The sequence below is a fragment of the Quercus robur genome, chromosome 1 (assembly GCF_932294415.1).
Source record: "Quercus robur chromosome 1, dhQueRobu3.1, whole genome shotgun sequence".
Lineage (NCBI taxonomy): Eukaryota > Viridiplantae > Streptophyta > Magnoliopsida > Fagales > Fagaceae > Quercus > Quercus robur.
The window spans coordinates 22,214,301-22,231,792 of NC_065534.1; the positions used below are offsets into that span (position 1 = coordinate 22,214,301).

The 17,492-nt window shown below is 31.7% G+C and overlaps 1 protein-coding gene and 1 pseudogene across 1 annotated transcript; one reads left to right on the plus strand and one right to left on the minus strand.

The window, feature by feature from the left end:
• The first annotated feature begins 3,934 nt into the window (after positions 1-3,934).
• LOC126725643 (alpha carbonic anhydrase 7-like) lies at positions 3,935-7,020 on the plus strand. Its single transcript, XM_050430455.1, has 6 exons — positions 3,935-4,082; positions 4,451-4,668; positions 5,021-5,230; positions 5,474-5,641; positions 5,726-5,779; positions 6,681-7,020. Exons 1-6 carry the CDS (start codon positions 3,998-4,000, stop codon positions 6,765-6,767), a joined length of 822 nt encoding a protein of 273 aa, XP_050286412.1. The 5' UTR covers positions 3,935-3,997; the 3' UTR covers positions 6,768-7,020.
• A 1,434-nt stretch (positions 7,021-8,454) lies between these two features.
• LOC126713803 (protein LYK5-like) lies at positions 8,455-10,422 on the minus strand (annotated as a pseudogene).
• Between the last annotated feature and the right edge of the window lie 7,070 nt (positions 10,423-17,492).

Below are 17,492 nucleotides of genomic sequence, written 5' to 3' on the forward strand. Positions count from 1 at the left end.
TTGAGTTTGGTGTTTGATCAACATAAGCACATCCATGAATTCCACACCCAAAAACAAAAGAATTCAAAATTTAACTCAGTTTCTGATTAACGTAAGCGCATCCACAGATTCCACACCCAAACAAGTGAATTCAAAGTTTAAGGGGAAAATTTTTGTTTTGTTTTGTTTTGTTTTTTATTTATTTATTGAGCTCTATGAAAATGTGGATTGAATTACAGCGAAATCTAGGTGTGACAACCGACAATGCCAAGCACATCTAAAAAAAATGCAAAAAGTCAAAGTTTATTGTAAGCATCAATGTGGTATCTTGTGTTATAGTTTACATTCAATTGAGCTAGCTCTTGACGCAATATACTATTTATTTAACTTTTGATATTATAATTTAATTTAATTTTAATTCATTCTTCTTACTTTTTTTAAATGCAAAATCACTAAATAATTTTTTATTTTTTATTTTTTGGGATAGAGTTTCAACTTATGACGTCAACTTTTAATTATTGTACTATTTATTATCAAACCAAGACACCATTCGGTTTTTTTATGTAAGCAAGTTGAGCTAAATAATTTTCTATTTAAATTTTACTAATTGAGATCCTATTTAAGATTTTATTAATTTTTCTATGCTTCTCTCTCATACTATTTTCTACAAAAGGTTTTCATATACAAATTAATAAAAAATTAAACTAACTGAGCTAAAAATTAATGTTTTTTAATAAAAAACACAAATATATCAATTATCAAACTAACTAGTAATAAGTTTTCATCCAAATATCTAACACATCAAGCTAACAAAAATTAAAATTACAAGTCTAATATACACATACGCACACAAACACATACATATGTAGTAGAAGGACTAAAGATATATAGTATGGTGTGGGTGACTATCAATTGCTTGTGAAACGTAGATAAGCACAAATAGAGTATACACTTTCCCAAAACAATATAATAAATGAAAAATGAGATAAGAAATGTTATCCTTAGAGGAGGATTAATCCTAACAAAATTTTCAAGATTCAAGCCTCCCATATACGTTAAGATTGTTTGGGATTATTGGTTAACAAAAAAAAGGGTAACAATATATGTTATCACATCTACTTTATTATTTCCGCTTTTTTGTATTTATTTTTCATGTTTTAAATGTGAACATATTTTTTCCATCTTTTAAAATGATTTTTTTAAAGCATCAATTGTGAATATTCTATAAAACATTGGATATAAAATGAGTGTAAGTGGAAAAAAAAACAAAACACTACACCAACCGTACGGATTCAAAATAAATGTCATTGTTGAAGGGGTTGGTGTGATGTGTTTGATTCACGCCCCTTAAAGTCTCAAACTAGTACAATTTAAAGGACGCAGCCCGTAGGTCTCCCAAACTGACCGTATCCTCTTCTGTTTTACACTTTTTCTTAACCACCCTCCTCACCCCAACAAAATGATAAAAGAAAAATCTGCCAAATATTTTTGTTGGGGTTGTTGTTTTCTGTATATTATTATTTGAAAACTTCTGTATGTAATTTTAATCATAAGCCAGGCAAGTGATCTACATAAGACAAATCTAATACATTACCTGAAAGGATTAATCATTATTTTTGTAAAAATAAAAGTTTAATTGCCCTCATATATAGAAATGTATATGGTTTTATTTTTTAATAATAAAAGAAATGTACATGCTTTGATATGTGATTGGAACTTGGTGGTGACTGCGCAGGTGCAGATATATAATTTCAACCCATAATTTTCTTTAAAAAAAAGTAAAAAAGTAAATAGTATGCCTTTTTTTACCATTGTAGCAAGAAAATAATAAATATCTAAATCCACCATTAATATTATTTTTTTCATTTATCAATAATCACTCATCATATTTACTCAAAAAAAAAAAAAAAATCACTCATCAGTAATTTGTAAAATAGTTTGTATCTCTAACATTATTCAATAATTAATCTTCCTACAATGGCAGAAGAGGCAAGAAGGTAAGACCAGCACGTATGAACCTTTGCCTCCCATAAATGGTTTTCACATTCGAAAAGCAAATAAAATCATTCTTCTAGTTTTTAATTGGAAGTATAGAAAAGTGGGTAATAAAAGGTTCTGATTCTCTAAAAAGAAAAGTAATAAAAGGATCTATTCTAATTATATATTGATAAAACAGATAATGTTAATAATAATGGCATCTTAGAATTCATTTTCTATGGAAAAATTTTGTATGGCTTCTACTTCTTCCACAAAAAGTTTCCAAAACAATGAATTGTTCTAGGACTTTTAATTGGTGGGCTCATCATTATTCTAATTAAAATGAGATTTGCACTCCACCATTGTGAAACAATAATAAATAACTCTAATGAAACAAATACCATATTATTGACTAATTTGGTCAAGTATTACATCATCGTGATTATAAAATATGTATTAAGATTTTGGTGCATTTAAAAAGGCCATACTCTAGTCTAAAGTCTAAACATCACCATTTACGTCGGTTCAACCACTACATGTTTAAAACATTGATATATGTAAAACTTTTTTTCTGATCTCATCATTTCCTTAAGGAAGAATAAGATCACATGAACTAATTCATTGACAACATTACACATTTGCATTATGTTTGCATTTCAACCATGTACCACGGATTATTGTCCTAGAAGCCAAATTCTTGACTATGGGTTTTTCTGCAGCTTCGAAACTTGCATATTGAATTAATGGTTCGTGAACTTATGAACTTTAGAAAACTATACGTAACTTCTTACGTTTGAAAACTGGTCGATTGCGTAGAATAGGCTGAATAGTTCCCTTCCACGAGTCCATAAATGCTTATTCGGTCTAACTTGAATTTTTTGGATTTGTGATGTCATATGTATGACTTTGAATTAATATAAAGTTTGCCATTTTTTTTAACATGTAATACATAAGTACAACAAAATGTTTGTCTTTGTTTTTTTAATCAGAAAATATTTCTGTTTCTTATGGCATCTAAAATTATCTAATCAATGAATAAACTTTAATATTGCACAGAATCCAAAGAAATTAGCTAGGAGGGAGCTTCCATTAGTGATACAGAAGGGGTTTCAAAGAAAAACCCTATTCAATTTTGTCCCAAACACGAAATTCTTCTAGAAATGGCTTGGATAATTCTCGGACTTCCTAAAGTAGTAATTTTCAACATTCAACAACCGTAAAGTTCACACTACAGTAACCAGATATGAGGTTGAAATTCACTTTGACCTTTGGTGGCTGGATGATTTTTGGACTCTATATTCAACCACTAAATTGAAATTTCTTGGCCATTCAAAGAGTTGATAGCTAAAATTCAATGTTACTCCTATTCTTTTCTTTTTCTTTTGTAATATATATAAAGTTTCTCCTCCTATATTATTTGAAGGAACAATCACATGTACAATATTATTGTCTTGCCACGTTGTCAATTTCCAACTCACATGCTTTTACTCTTACAATTTTTTTTAGTTTTTCAGAGAAGTTCACATCAAAGGCAAGTTCATTTCACGTTGCATTTATTATTATTTTTACAATATATATTGATGTCTCCCCCTCTGATGATTTGAATGTTTTGCTTCATGCAGATGTGAATGGGCTGTATTATTATAAAAAGAAAATTCAAACCTTCCATTGTAATTCAACTTAACATTCGTCACTATGGACGCTAATCAAAAGGACCCTTCCCCAGCACATTTGAAGAATAATTCAACAAAACCAACAACAAAAAGACACCTGGTCGTCTTCTAAATGCTACGTTTAAAGCATTGCAAAAAAGGACAAGGTTAATTAGAGGACACTTCCCCTCGTGTTCCAAAACGTGTTCAAACTTGCTAGCTGAAATGGACATTACGTACATGAAGAAACTATCAATGTCACTTAATGTCAAAACTGATTTTTCTATGTTCATATTACAGAGTTAATGCCTATATAAGAAGCCAAGTGCTGTATCTTCTCTCCATCACACACATACTACAAAAAACAAAAAACTTGAAAGTCCAAAAAGATGAAGCTTGCAACCCGAATCTTCTTTTGTGCCTTCTTCATTGTTCTTGTTTTGCATACACACCCAGCAACATCTCAAGAAGTTGGTAAGGCTGCCACACTTCACATGCATTGAAATCCTTATTTTGTTTTCAATAAACGAAACATGCATGTATGTAAGCGACATAAATGACATGGAGAATAAGTTAAACAGTGCATTAATTTTCTTTAACTTTCTTCAAAACCTTTCTTTACTCTAGCTTGTTTTTTTTAGTAATCTTTCATTTTTAAATGCGTTTTAGAAATTTGAGTAAATTCTATTTTTCTACACTAACTATAGGCTCATAGGGTACTTTATTTCTGCTTTTTTTTTTACTTAAAGTTTTTGCCATTAGACCCTGTCACTTATTTCGTAAAATTGTGCTGTTATGATACTTATATATTGTCTCCTTCTTGTTATGCTTAATGGTTGCAGAGGATGAGGGAGAATTTAACTATGATGAGAAAAGTGAAAAGGGACCTTCTCGATGGGGAGAGATTCGACCCGAATGGAGCATGTGCGGACATGGAACAATGCAATCTCCAATTGATTTGTTGAATAAGAGGGTTGAAGTGGTGTCCCATTTGGGGAGACTTAAGAGGAGTTACAAGCCCGCTTATGCCACCCTTAAGAATAGAGGTCATGACATGATGGTAAGCAAAACGAGAATTCTAATTACAACTTTCAACAACTAGCAAAAGCATATGAAAAATCAATGTGAATCCACCAACTAGAAGACAAATCAATAGGGCTATATGTTTTCCAATGTCAATTCATAATGATTTAGTATCATCTCTAAGTCATCTAATTACCTTAACGACAATGACCCTATCGATTGTTAATTACGCTATTTTATTATAGAAAATAATGTGTAGTTGAAAGTTGGGTTTGGTGAGATTTTGGTTTCTGGTGTAGACCATAAGGAATAAGTATGAAATCGGCAAACTTATTTATTTTTTTCCTCTCATTTTCTTTCAACTAACTTCTCTTTGTTTGTGAATGCAGCTGAAATGGGAAGGCGGTGCAGGATACATTCAAATAAATGAAACTCAATATGTACTCAAACAGTGCCACTGGCATTCACCTTCTGAACACACACTCGATGGCCGGCAGTTTGATCTTGAGGTGCATTTGGTTCATGAGAGCTCGGATGGAAAAGTTGCTGTGATTGGAATCATGTACAAGATTGGACGTCCTGATTCTTTCTTGTCATCGGTAAGTAAATGTTACAATAATAGTTAAATAATTAAACTCATTACTTTCCATTACTTAAAAATTTTGAGATAATTGTTAATTCATCATATATAGTACCAAGATATATGTGGTTCTTAATTCAAATCATGTCTCTAATTTATCTTGTATTTAAAAAATTTAAAATTGCATGTATTGAACCTCATATATTAAGATTAGTGTAGGCTCTCTCTCTCTCTCTCTTATGCGTATTGGGTTTGTTCACAGTTGATGGATCATTTAGAAGCCATTACCAACACCAATGAAGCAGAGAGCGTGGCGGGATTGATTGACCCAAGGAATATAAAGATAGGCAGTAGAAAGTATTACAGATATCAAGGCTCTCTTACAATTCCCCCTTGTACTCAAAATGTTTCATGGACCATTGTGGGAAAGGTTTGCTTCAAGAACTCATTCAACTAACATTATTTGTTCTAAGATGTAACTTAATTTTGCCCTAATTCTCATCTAACTCATCAGGTGAGGACTGTTACACAAGAACAAGTGAAGTTGCTTCGCGTGGCTGTTCATGATGTGAGTAACTATTACTACTAAATATGAGACATTTTTTGATAGTGTCTTAGATTTGGGTTTAAGTTATATTTAATGTAACTTTTTTTCAATGTTAGATTTGTTTAATAACTTTCTATTGGATATGTTTTTTTTTTATAATTTCACTTTTGGATTACACATTGTCTACTTATACCATACATGATTACAAAATATCAAGATATTCAAATATAAATAACTATATATCTCATGTATAAAATGTTAAAATTTATGGTTTATTTTTGTAACTATAAAATTATATATATAAAAAAAGGTATGTATTAAATAATCAATAATATCTAATTGATATGAAATTTGATATGCTTAAGTAACATAGAAAACATACAATCCGACTACGAAAATTTTAAAATAATAATCTAACAAAAAAGTTATTAATGTCTAATAATGTAACATTAATTTAGAGTTAAATTTATATTTAAAAATTTTCACATTTGAATTATTGTTTTCTTTATTTTTTACATGCACACCAAATTTTTTGTTAACCAAATCTTATTTATTATTGAATATATGAACTCATATTTTGTGTTTAATTTTTAAATCACAGAAAACCTTAAAATTTAAATATCTTATACATGAGAATTATAAGATTGTTACTAATGAATTATTTTGATATTTTGTAAGCAATTTAGTTGTAAGAGAATATACAATCTAAGCATTTATGGAAAAAAAATCCAATAAAAATATATAACAACGGATGTACTTTGACAAAAGTTATAAATGAGGTAGGGTTCTCACGTCCTCAAACCCTCCATTTCTAATACAAGTTTCATCAGTCCCAAATTTTTAATTACGAAAGTACAACATATATATATTATTCTTGTAGTTATGCTATTTGTTTGATTTTTTTTTTTTTTTCTTTTTTCAGGCTTCAGATACTAATGCAAGACCACTGCAACCAATAAACAAGCGAATGGTGCATCTTTATAGACCAAGTGATCCCAAAGACGATTAAAATCTTCATCAACAGAGAGTTAGGCTGGAAATAATGGGCGAATTTTCTTCATCAACAGAGATTTTTTACGTTTATTACCCTCTACCTTGTAATTTTTAGTCACATTCTAGGGTTCCCAGCCCACTTATAGTTCAGAAGTAGGGATATGGTGATGGTTAAATATAGGAATTGGGTCTTGAAGCTTTGACGGGTACATATAGATTACCCTGTTTTGTATACCTAAATAAATGAATTAAATTTATAGATTTACATTCTTTGTTACTTAAAACAAATGCATGCAATAAAAACATGGGAAAGAAAGGTAGACTTAATAGCAAAAGGAGCTTGCTACCTACCCCTCACGGAATCATAGGCCTCACAAAATAAGCTATGGAAATTTTGCCTTCCAATCTTCCATGAACAAGGCAATATTGAGTTTTCAAATGCATTTAATTCCTCTCAGCCTTAATGGTGGAGTAACAAATGGTGAATATATAGAAGCTCTCTCAAAAAATGGGATGAGCCCAATATGGGAGAATAGTTGGAGCAAAGGTAACATAGCCCTCACCAAAAAAAGACTCGTTTCCATGAAGAACAGTTGAATGTAATTAACCATAACAGCAAGCCACACCAGAAATCATACGATGACATGTGTTAAAATTTAAAGGAAAAAAAATGAAATTGACATGGTTAACCCTATGTGCATAGTAGAAAGTCTCAAAGGGTTACATTTTGCTATATTGAATTATTTATAGTATATTATATATAGGAAGATATTAGGCTTTGTTGGTAACCTGAAAACAACTGTAACCTATGGTATTACAAAACCACAATAGTTCATGATATTCCACAAAATCATATATGATCTATTTATTTATGAAATATCCTAATATATTTTATCAATACATAGCACAATAAAAGTTAATTTGTCTTTGCTTCTGTTCAACTTGAAAAGAATAACTATTTGAGGTTGTACAGAATGCACTGAAAATTTCACATGCACTCTCACAATTCTAGTGAGCCCACTTCAAAGGCAGAGAGAGAGTGTATGAAAATTTTTGTGCCTTCCGACTTTTCGTTTTTTAAAAGATGAAGCAAAAGGGGAAGAGATTGTGTCCAAGCAAAAATGAATGGGATCCAACAAAAGCATTGGTAGACAGTACAGCAAGAAGTCAACAACGAAGATATGCGTAGAGTTTGGTTATATATATATATGTCACATTCAGTCAAAAAATACAAATGGAATCAAACAAATCATATCCTCCATTAAAATATTTCTCAAATCTTCCAAACAAATTTGGATCCTTTTCTTTGAGGACACTAGCAAAGAACATTTGGGCTTATTAAGTGATAATTATAATACAAATCCAATTTAGAAATTAGCAGGCTATTTTTATATGTCTGGTGCACCGTGCATGCTCTTATATTTAGCAAAAGAATTCCAACATGGTTCATGAATTTGAACTTTTGGTTGCATATAAGAATGAATAAATAATCTGATGGAGTTCCTAGATAATAGAGATAAATTGTACAAATTAAGAAGAGGGAGAGGAATTTTAACTTCCAAATATTACAATTTACACACTTGAGGTCCTGTAATGCTAAGTATGAAGCCGGCCCTATATATATCCATAATATTACAGTGCATAAATTTAATAACTAAAGAATGTTTTACCATTCTGGTTCTTAATGATTTAGTAATTGATAGTCATACCATTCTGGCAAGGACTTTCATGATATCATCCATATTTGGCCTATGCAGAGGGTCATCTTCCAAACAAGCCTTGGCTAAAACAGCTAAACATAAAGCCTCTGCAAGAGGATAATCATCCTTCAAAGATGGATCCATGAAATTCCTCAATTTTTCAAAACAACCACCTTCACTAGCTCCTCCCAAGAATGTGATGGATTCCTTGAATGATTTTCCGTCAAGGTCCTCCCATGCCGAGATTAGCTCAAGCAAAATAACTCCAAAGGCAAAAATGTCTACCTTTTCAGAAGTTGAGCCATGATGAAGGTACTCTGGTGCAACCCATCCTCTGACACTATCTTTACTATCCATTTCTTTCACAGGCCGACAGCAGCACTGGTTCCAATATTTACTAGTTTTGCTCTCCAATTTGTAGTCACAAAAATATTTGTACTACTCAGGCTCAAGTGTGCAAGGGGGAGGAAAGTGCAATAATGTAGATAGTGAAGCCCCGTTGCAATATCAAAAGCAATTTGTGTCCGCCTGTGCCACTGGAGAGGATTAGACAAGCAGTGCCTCAAGCAGCCGTTGCTAGGGAACTCAAACACAAGATAAGAACAGTAAAAGTCACTTTCCCATAACAAGCACCATGTAAATTCACAATATTGATGTGATTAATTTTTGAGTGTAAATCAATAGCCCACCGGGTGTTTTCAAACCTTGTCGGTTGGATCATCACTTCAACATTATTGATCAACCCCTTATAGACCTCGCCGCCAATCTTGTTTTCTTCGCTGAAATCTCTAGTTGCTTTCTTGAGGTCCTCTATGCTGTACATGAACAATGAGTATTTTATTTCAACAAGAATATCCGGAGATAAACATGAATTTGCAGACCTTGGGGAGCTTCTAACTTGTGAACAAGAGATTAGAGAGCTTCTAAACATGAACTTCTCGCCCTTCAATTTCTTTAATGCCTTTATACCACATGCAACCAAAGCTACAAGTACCAGAATCGCACCAGCAATAGATATCGCCATATACAAATTCCTTGATTTTGTGCTTTTGGTTTTTTTTCGTTCGAAATTGTGGGAAGAAAAGCAGGAGTTGGAGGTGGAGGATCTGGGACACTGAAATCCATTACTGGAACTTTTGTTAATAGTATCAAAACCGCTGTGTTTGGAAAAACGGTTGGCTTAGGTTCTAAATGATTAACAACCCATAAATCTTCAGGAGAGATACTGAATTTCTTACTCAATGTACCTGTTTCATCTCCTTCTATAAAAGGGTACGTCACAAGGTAGATCACTCTTTAACTTTTAGTGAAATTATCAGGACAAGCACATCTCAATGGCACTTGAAGTTCAGAACCAAACTGGGGCTCCTTTCCTTGAGATGGGTTTGCCCCACTAAGGAAATGCGATTTTAATAACCCCTCTAAAACTCCACAAGCAATCTCAGAAAATATTGTGTTGCTCAGGACTTTGTAGCTGACATTTGCCTGAAAAAAACGGTCTGAGCAAAAACAGTTAATTGGAACAAGAACTTCTCTATCTGGTTTAAGTCTCTCATCAGAAGATGTAACACTGTTCTGTTGAAGCACCTCGGAGGAGTTCAAGTTGAACAAGTCTGAGATGCTTGAAATAGTCTGAAAATATCTGCTAGCTCTGTAGACTAGGAATGTGATGCATGCATTCTGGAAGGAATATTGGCATTCGTATCTTGAACCATTGCGCGGTTCTGAAGAGCAATCTGATGGGTCATAATACTGTTGAGTGAAGCAAGAATTTATGCATATCCAGATGACAAACCAGAGATAAATCATTGTCTTCTGAGATCAAATATGACACATTCTAATTGGTGATTTAAGAAAATAAAGAAGTCTGGACTAAGTTTTGAAATATGAACTAGTTGTATGTATCAGGTGGTCGATGACTTGATGCTAGAGATATCTTTGGCAGGACCAATATGACAGTTGTCAGCGATAATTTGCCAAATTCTGTTTGGAAGCTGGCAATGATTGGCCGGTGACATTGGAGATGGTCTGCTTTATTTATTAATCATAGATCCGCCTGTTCTAAAAGGTCAAAAGTATAATTAAAAAAATGTATTTGATGCCATCAAATGCCGGCCATTAGAAATTAGAACATTGTACATAAGTAAGCTTTTTTAGGTCTTCCTGCTTGTCCTTTTGCTACAAACAGCCTCCCTAGTCCCCACAATATTACAATGACACCAAATTTTCTCCCGACAAATTAACTAACCCAAATTTTAATATCAATTTCATGAAATCTTGAATATATATATATATATATATATATTTATGTATGTATGTATAAAATAGCAATCTATGGTGTTAGCTCCGTGTTAATTGCTCTCTATTATCAGATTAAGACACCAATTTGGTTTTTGATGTAAGTGGTACTTGAACCCAGTGGTGACTCTAGAAATGTTTTCCAGGGTGGTCATGAAGAAACTTAAATTTAAAAAAAATTAATAATAAAAAGATAAATTCATATATTGACTAAAAAAAAAAAAAAAACCCAAATACATGAAGTCTTACAATTTTGCTTCTATGAAATTTTTTTTTTTAATTTCTTATTTATTTTGAAATTGTTGCATGATAATCTTGTATTCAGAATCTTGTGCATATGACTTTGTAGTTTGCTATTGAAAAAGCTATCCAAAAGTCTCCATTATATTCAGAATCTTGTGCATATGACTGTGCAGTTTGCTAATCAAAAAACTATCCAAAAAAGTTTTCCATTATATTCAGAATCTTATGGTTGAGTTCTAAAAAAAAAAAAGAAAGAGTACATGTTAAAAGGCATTTTTTTTTCCCTTCATAATGTAAAAAGTTTAAAAAACAGTACATGTTAAAAGGCATTTTTTTTCCTTCCTAATGTAAAAAGTTTAAAGTAATATGATGTACCTGGCTGAAGGGCGATATTGATGTATTTTCTTGAAGCATTCTTGTATAACTAAACATGGGATTAAACAACTCTGGGGGAAGGGATGATGATTGAACACCTTCTAGGAAAAAGAGGAAATAGTAGCAAATGATTAAACTTAACAAGCAAAGCTAAGAAAAAAAAAAAGATTAAAAGAGGAGAAATATTAACAAATGGTTAAACTTAACAAGCAAAGCTAAGAAAAAAAAAAATTAATAACACAACTATAGACTTAAACTAAGAAAAGAAAAGGGAAAAGAAAGATTAAATACCTCAGTCGAGACTCTTAGAAAGAGACTATTTATTGGAATCAATTCCTTCAGTAAATCCAATAGAACAGAAGCATCACATCACTGTACCAGTGCCAAATTGAAAGTGATACGAATCAGTTTCAATACCCTGTTTCTTCAACTCTTTGTTTCACAAAAGCTAGGATATACATAAAAAATAAACTTTCTGTTTAGGCTATCACATATAGAATGTTTTAGTTTTGTATTCCCATTTATCTCATTTTCACACTCTAATGTGTCTTTGCTTTCTTTTTCCTTTTTTAAATTTTATTTTGGTGATAAGTTAAAAACAAAAAAAAAAAAAAAAAAAAAAAAAAAAACCATCTGTGTTTGCAAATAAATTAATAAAAAGAAACTAAAAAAACTTTCTCCTTTCCACACTCAAATGTGCCTTTGCCTTTCGTTTTTGGGTGATAACTAATAAGTGAAAAAAACCATTCCGTAGTTGCAAACAAATAAAACTAAAATGAAAAAGAAGATGTGAGTAGGTATGAAAGGAAGCAAATGAAATTCTTCTAGAAATGGCTTGAATAATTCTCGGACTTCCTAAAGTAGTAAGAGACGAGTTGAGAAGAACTAGTAGATAATGTCTAATATAGGAGTCTAATGTCTAGCTTGCCCCTCTTAACATATTTTTGGATAAGTTTGCCCTCCCTTTGTAAGAGACGAGTTGAGAAGAACTAGTAGATAACTTAATAACGGACTCACAAGAGTGTTTTATTTTTTTTAAAAAAAAATATTATGACTCACGGAACTTTGATCTTTAACAATAATTAATAATTAGAATTCAATTATATGAGGGACTCTTGTTGACTAATCCATTGGTTCCTGAGACCTTGCTATTGCTGCATAGTTTTAGAAGTTGACAAACACTCTATTTCAAAGCCGTGTAATAGGGGTTCTTTCAAGTTGGCATCCCTAGTTATTCAAAGCATTGAATGTAAAGTGAAGTTAGAGGATACCCCTGTTAGCTTGCAAGATATGCTCTAACCCTCTAAATCTTATGTATTAGCTTCATATTCAAAGGTAATTCCCTTGGTTTTAGCCAAAGTCATCTATGGCCAAGATTCCATCAGTTGAGAGCTTAGTTGGTTGAAGATGTTATGAGCGTTATATCCAAGTTTTTATTTTTTATTTTCATTACATAAAGTCTTAATATTTTTATGAACAACCAAAAAAACAAAACGCTCAGTGTGTCCTATTTATAAACTATTGTTTTGTATAATTCATAGTTTACAATGAGAAGAGTGGTATTTGAACATGAGATATCTCTGATAAATTTTGCTTCTAATCTTATGTTTTTAATCTTGCCCTCTTAAACTTAAATTTTGACTTTGCCACTGCACTACAGTAACTAGATATGAGGTTGAAATTCACTTTGACCTTTGGTGGCTGGATGATTTTTGGACTCTATATTCAACCACTAAATTGAAATTTCTTGGCCATACAAAGAGTTGATAGCTAAAATTCAATGTTACTCCTATTCTTTTCTTTTTCTTTTGGAATATATAGTTTCTCCTCCTATATTATTTGAAGGAACAATCACATGTACAATATTATTGTCTTGCCACGTTGTTAATTTCCAACTCACATGCTTTGACTCTTACAATTATTTTTAGTTTTTCAGAGAAGTTCACATCAAAGACCAGTTCATTTCACATTGTATTTAGGGTATGTTTAAATACTATTTTTTTTTTTGTTGAAATTGAAAATTTATTACTGAAAGTACTATAGATAAAGGTAAAAGTTAGTTGAAATAGTACAGTGAAACTCATAAATAGTGCCTAAAAGTGCAGTGAGACCCATAAATAGTAACAAAAATAAGATAAATAGTAAAATCATTTTCATTTTTCATCATTACCCAAAACCCACACTTATTATTACTTTTACAATATATATTATATATACCAACCCAACCTAACCTAATTCCCCATAATAGAAAGTTGTGCAAATTAATCCGACAATAAAGAAAAATCCAAACCTTCCATTGTAATTCAACTTAACATTCGTCACTATGGAGTATGGACGCTAATCAAAAGGACCCTTCCCCAGCACATTTGAAGAATAATTCAACAAAACTAACAACAGAAAGACACCTGGCCGTCTTCTAAATGCTACGTTATAAGCATTGCAAAAAAGGACAAGGTTAATTAGAGGAAACTTCACCTCGTGTTCGCAGGGACGGAATTACCTAGGGGCTGAGGGGGGCTATGCCCCCCCCCCCCCCCCCCCCTAGCCTTTGAAAAAAAATTTCCTGGTATATATATTAGTATAAAAAATTTACTTTTGGCTCTAAAATTAATATATTTGGCCCCCCTCTTCCAAACAATTTACAAGCTGACCCATGAAACTAAAAATGAAAAAAATTATCAAATCATCCCTTGTTTGGTTGTCCCAAGAATATCAAGGAAAACATTTAACTAAACATTTGGACAATTTACAAATTTGGACAATAAGGAAAATCTACTAAACAATTCACATATTCAAATAATAATAAATAAATAAAAAATTCTTTGGACACAATCTAAGTAAAAAAATAATAATAATAACAAATCAATTATAAATCCTAGCAAAACAAATCACAAAAACTCAATAATCTTTACCCAATTTTTACCTCTAATTTGAGAGCTCTTTGTTTTTCTCAAATGACTCTACCCCATAGTCACAAAGACATGCTGCTAATCACTCCATCCATACATCAATTAGTGTCACCAACGACTTGGATCAATTGGTGTCTTTAACTCAACCCATGAAAAAGTTTTATTTTTTTAAAGAGCTACTGCTCTTTAACACAATTACCTGTGGATAATTTTTTTTTTTTTTTGAATGATAGAATTTTATTAATTTTTAATGTTTTATTAACTTTGGGACACACTCAGCATGCATGCATAAATGTAATACATGTGTGAAACAAAAATCTACTATTTTGTGCCTTATCTAAACTGCCACCAGCACGTGTCTGATTAGTCTATTGGTAATACATTAATGTAGTGATGGGAAAAGCTTTATTATTTACATAGTTGAAGACTTAAAGTTACCGTTCATTATCATGTGATTATTTAACAAATCTCTTTTTCTTTTCTTTTTTTACTACTTTTTCAAAATGGAAATTTTTTAAAGGGAAAGATCTCACATCTTTATGCTACCGCAACCTTAACCAAGTAATTATAAATAAAAAAATTCCTTAACCAAGACACCGATAATTGTCTCACCCTTTTTTTTGCTGAATATTAGTGCATGATGTTAATTAACGATTATTTTAGTTGTTTTATTAATGTAATACTAGACATGAATTTGAACTTTTAACTATATTTTTTGCATTTTTTTTAAGAATCTTTTATATATAGCATTATGAATTTATTAGGTATAGAATTATGTGAAAAGAATAAATATATATTTAAAAAAAAATTATAAATATCTATTATTTATTTAAAAAAATAAAAAATACAAAAAAATTTAATGCTAATAATGCATTGTTATCAACCTCTAGTATTAATATTCCAACTTTCTAAAATTCTTGAATAAAGAACTTTGCTCCCCCCCCCCCCCCTCAAGTTTGAATCTTGGTTCCGTTTTTGGGGGAAATGTAAGTTTCATTTTCAATAATAATAATATGCTATGACAAGAATGATTTTCAAAGCTATAATATCTAACATAAGGTGATTTATCACAGATATACCATACTATTACATAGACCGGTTAGGGGATTCACCTATTCACAACTAGCGTGATATTGTCCTTTCTAGTATGCAGACTCTTGACCCTATGGATAGCAGCCTCACCCACACCCTCAAAGTTTTTCTCTCCCCCCATAGGCAACAGAGAGAGCGCATCAAATAGAACTTCTTTTGCATGTGGTCTTTTGGCCCCAAGGATAGCAGCCTCACCCACACACAATTAAGGAACCTCTTCCCCCCATAGGCAGCAAGGAAGAATGCGTTATCCATAGTGAAAGGGCACTGGCCTAGGTTTGATTCCGTTGTCACAAAGATTACGAAAACCAAATTGGGTGATCACTGGGAAGTCACACATGGCATGGTGTTAAAACCACATAAAACTCACAAGTTACATGTACTTTGAAACACATAGTTTATATTTAGGTAATTTTAGAAAAACCTTAAATAATTTAACTTCTACAAAGTTTGTAAGGTTTTCGACCTCATTCTTGTCAAGAGATTTTCTATCAATTTCCCACATAATAAGATAAGATAAGTATCTTTAAATTTTCTAATATATCATAAAATCCATGATTTCCTTATCAAAGATTAAATAAAAGATGCTCATTTTTTCATATCAACAATTCATGCATTTCCCCAAATGCAATACCAAATATGATGCATTTTCATATATAATCATATATATATATATATATATATATATTAAGGTTATGACACAATAGATTTTAGGAAAATATAATTTCCATAGGTAGTTTCCAAAACCGTATCTAACCCAAAAAACAACATTTATACAACATGGTTATTTTTCAAAAATCCCATTAAAAAAGCTACTTACCTCGCAACTGCAAAAGATTAATTCTCCAAGCTCCAAGGAGATTAGCTAGAACTTAAACAATATCAAGTAAACCTATCACAATAAACATAGAGCTTGAAATTGTATCTAGCTACAATTTAGGAATTGCCAAATGTGCACTTAATTAGGCAAGCCTAGTATTTAACCTTATCAATAATAATATATTCCACTTTCAAAGTTTCTCAACAAATTAATTCACAAGGCATAAACTCCAATTTATAAAGTTAACCCATTTAATATCATCTCCAACATCATGACTAGCTTCCATAAAATTTACACTACATCATTAAGAGATCCATGAAAGCAAAATCAAAATATCCTCTGAGACAAGAAGTTTAGAACTTCAACTAACTCCAAATAAACCCAATGGCAATGGAAAAATTAGATTTATCAACCATCACATGTTATAACTCAAAACCCCTAAATTTTCCACCATACATAAACCTTAAGTAGTAATCATTAGCACAAATCATATATCCACTCATCAAATAATTCCACCAATACAAAACCCATACATACAAACACATAAATATCACTTCCAATGCTCATAAATCACATGGGTATCATTATTAAAGCTTAGATAAAAAAATAACCTCAAGCAAAAGTGTAAAACCCACCAAAAAGATTAGAAATTTTTACCTAAAAAAAAAAGGATGTGAAGGTGCTTATGGGTTCTCAAGAATTTTCCGGTGATCTTGCCAGAAAATTGTGGTGGAAATGGTGGTGGTGGTGTGCAAGTACCGGTGGAGAGGATGAGAGTGATAGAGACGAGTGTGTTTAAGTGAAAAGAAAAGAAAAAGAAACAAGTGAGAGATATGGCCAGACATGAGAGGGTGAAATAGATTGAAATGAGTGGTGGGGAGTAGTGTTAGGTCAGGGGCATGTGGGAACTTTAAAAAATCTGATCTTTACTTTTTTTTTTTTTTTGTCTGATTGACTGGACGCTACAAAGTAGCTCTCCAATTAAGACTTGGAAAACGTGCTTTAGGATTTTCCTTATATACCTAGTAGGTTTGGATTGAAACCCTAAACGTTTTATATGCTAACGGGCCTCAAAATAAAATGTGCAAATTGCAGTTCAATCAATTGAGCTCTTCAGATTTTCAATTCTTCTTTTTGCAGCTTGTACGTTCTTAAATCTAAGCACTTTGGGCAATGTCTAAGACACTTCATAGACACTAAGATCTATTCTTAGACAAGTTTATGTTCTCGGTTTGCCAGCACATAAAGTATTTAGAAGCTAACATTAATTACGAAATTAGGACTTTTTACTAGATTGACTCTTT

Excerpts from the sequence above, each read along its gene's own strand:
- LOC126725643 (XM_050430455.1), top strand. The coding sequence starts at position 3,998 with ATGAAGCTTGCAACCCGAATCTTCTTTTGTGCCTTCTTCATTGTTCTT. Across the intron at positions 4,083-4,450 it reads AGCAACATCTCAAGAAGTTG|AGGATGAGGGAGAATTTAAC; the intron begins GTAAGGCTGCCA and ends TAATGGTTGCAG. Across the intron at positions 5,642-5,725 it reads CATGGACCATTGTGGGAAAG|GTGAGGACTGTTACACAAGA; the intron begins GTTTGCTTCAAG and ends CTAACTCATCAG.